The sequence below is a fragment of the Montipora capricornis genome, chromosome 14, assembly GCF_036669925.1.
Source record: "Montipora capricornis isolate CH-2021 chromosome 14, ASM3666992v2, whole genome shotgun sequence".
NCBI lineage: Eukaryota > Metazoa > Cnidaria > Anthozoa > Scleractinia > Acroporidae > Montipora > Montipora capricornis.
This window is the reverse complement of record NC_090896.1, coordinates 34,725,786-34,728,285: the sequence shown is the minus strand read 5'-3', so window position 1 is coordinate 34,728,285 and position 2,500 is coordinate 34,725,786. Positions and strand designations below refer to the sequence as shown.

At 39.3% G+C, this 2,500-nt stretch overlaps 1 protein-coding gene across 1 annotated transcript in view; it reads left to right on the top strand.

Moving 5' to 3' along the window:
- Positions 1 to 2,500, top strand: part of LOC138031915 (neurochondrin-like) — a 26,372-nt gene that overhangs the window by 15,559 nt on the left and 8,313 nt on the right. The window contains exon 5 of the mRNA XM_068879523.1: positions 1,505 to 2,297. Within this exon, the coding sequence (XP_068735624.1) occupies positions 1,505 to 2,223 (719 nt within the window). The 3' untranslated portion in view covers positions 2,224 to 2,297. The remainder of the gene's footprint in view (positions 1 to 1,504; positions 2,298 to 2,500) is intronic.

The window sequence follows — 2,500 nt, the reverse complement described above, 5'->3', positions numbered from 1 at the left end:
TCAAAGTGTCTGTAGACTGTCACGTAGTAAAAAAAATAAATCTGAAACCGTTCAAAGAAAGAAGCCAAGAAAATGAAACATCACAAAAGACTAATACAAAAATATCTGCTCCAAGTCTCAAGTCTGTTTGGTGCATTGTTTCTAAGTTGTTTGCCGAAACTCAGTTTTACACAGCTTTATATGGAGACGCCATCTTAAGTTGTTGTTCCTCGAATGGCCTCGAATCAACAAAACATGTGGACCTCAGTTTGCGATAAAAGCCCTCTCTTTTTGCTCGTTAACTGAACTAAATGAGCATAAACATGTCCTCTACAGCTTTTAATGCTTAATTTGCCAAAACCGCAAGGCAAAACCGTTTTTGAACCAGACAGCTTTATCTCAGTTTCTGTCTTGGTGTCACGCGAGGCAAAATTTGAATTGAAAATGCCAAATGCTGTATTCTCAAAACGAAAAACGCTACGGTGCCTAAAACTGGTAAAAGATTTACTTCTAGGTAATTTTTTACCTGGTATGGATTAAAAAATCACAAAACCTAGCAGCTTTGATTTTACAATTTGATGGCGTCATGTGAAAATTAACATTCTATTGATAAGCCTAAATGCTTGGCACAATGGCCGATTGAACACACTGGTTCGATTCGCAAAATGTTTGACACAATGGCCAGTTGAACACACAGGTTCAATTCACAAAATCTTTTGGAACGACTGACTGGTTCGCAAGAAAAACAGATCCATTGGAATATTCGTTCGATGCAATATCAAATGCTTACATGCAGTGAAACACAAGACCGTAGCAAGATCTAAAAATAACTTAGACTCTTCTCCTTACCTTTAAAGCGTCCCGTTCTCAAGGAAAAATCGTCTGTCCACTTTATCAAATACTTTCAGACGTGAGGGTCAATCATCGCGGGCGAAAAGATTTTGCTATAGCATATATTGTGAGCAAAGAGTGGTCTAGTGTGTCCTCAGAGAAGAAGAGAGAAGAGTGAGATTTCTAATCGCCGTACGGGAGTTTGGAAATCCCGAAGCGGGACTTAATTTAACATCTGTGGGGGCACATTTGTGACTACGAACGAGATAATAAATATAACAAACCATCACACGATTAGAGTTGCTTCGATGGCTCCGTGGGAACTTACTCGTTACCGGTGCGCGTGACCCGAGTTCGAAGTGCGATGGCTCCGGTTGTATTATACGGGATTCTTATCGAGCGGATAATCTACTATCCCTGGGGTATGCACATTTGTGACTACAATGAAAAATAAAAAAAGACTCAAATGGACTATTACTGTGTGGTATGCATGATATGCATCCCACGTAATAACATTCTATAATTAAGCAAAGTAAATGTTCTGAAAACGTGAGAGTGAGAAATGCCTCAGAACTTCAATCAAAAGGGTGGGGGTCTTTTAAATTGAAAAGAAAAACTTTGGCGACCTTTTGAGAGCGTGTACACATGTCACATTATATTGTGCCTTATGTCACAAACAATTTCTTTGTTGTAGAACTCCTTTCACATGCAAAAGCCAGTGAAAAAGATGGATCAGGGACAAGTTCAACAATCCCTGTAAGTAAAGAAGAAAAGGTATCAGGACAAGGGGACATAATGCGTTTTCTATTGCCACCACTGTGTCACATATCAGCTGATGAAAATATACGCATGATTTTGATTGACAACAGTGGACCTGAACTCTTTGCAAGGTGTTACTTTCAACAATGGAAAATCTGGAAGGAACTTGAGAAAACTGGTGGGGAACTTGCAGAGTGTGAAACGTGCCTTGTTACAATACTTGGCATAGTTTTGAACTTTTTTGTGACAGAAGCCAAACTGGTAGCTAACAATGTTGTATTTCAAGAAATTGGCAATCATGTCCATGCATCTGCTTCACTAATGATGTCCTCCAACAATGATGTGCTTCTTTTCAACATGGTGGTGCTTGGGTTACTTTTCCAGAAAAACAGTTTAGATCATGGGGCTTCAAGGAAACCTGAGGAAATGTTTCAGTTTCTAAGCACATCAGTTCACTTCTTAAGAGGAACAAGGCCTTTCATTTGCAAGAAAGAACTTTGGATAGAACGCAGCCTAACTATACAGGCCACCATATGCCAAAAAGTGTCAGGAGATGTTACAGAATTGTGGTTCCTTTGTTTGCAAATAGTTTTTGACTTGTATAACATGTTGCCTTTGATGAGGAAAGTTGTGACAGTGGCTTGTCGGAAGTGATAAGAATGCATGTTAAAACCTGCGTCCAAGACCAAAAGATTACTGAAGAGGACAGAGATGCCCTTCTTGATTTGGTAAGTAAAGTGATTAATTAATGTGGGTTGCTAAATTTCTTTCTTAACCCATTAACACCTAAAATGCACCGAATTGCTACAACAAGTTGCAAAAATAGTGGAGACACTTCACCTTCTTGGGGCGTTATTAATTTCCCTATTATCTCTCACACTGCAGCCCCCCTCCCCCCTTATCAGTGTTGCTAGCAAGACAAAAAAATGTT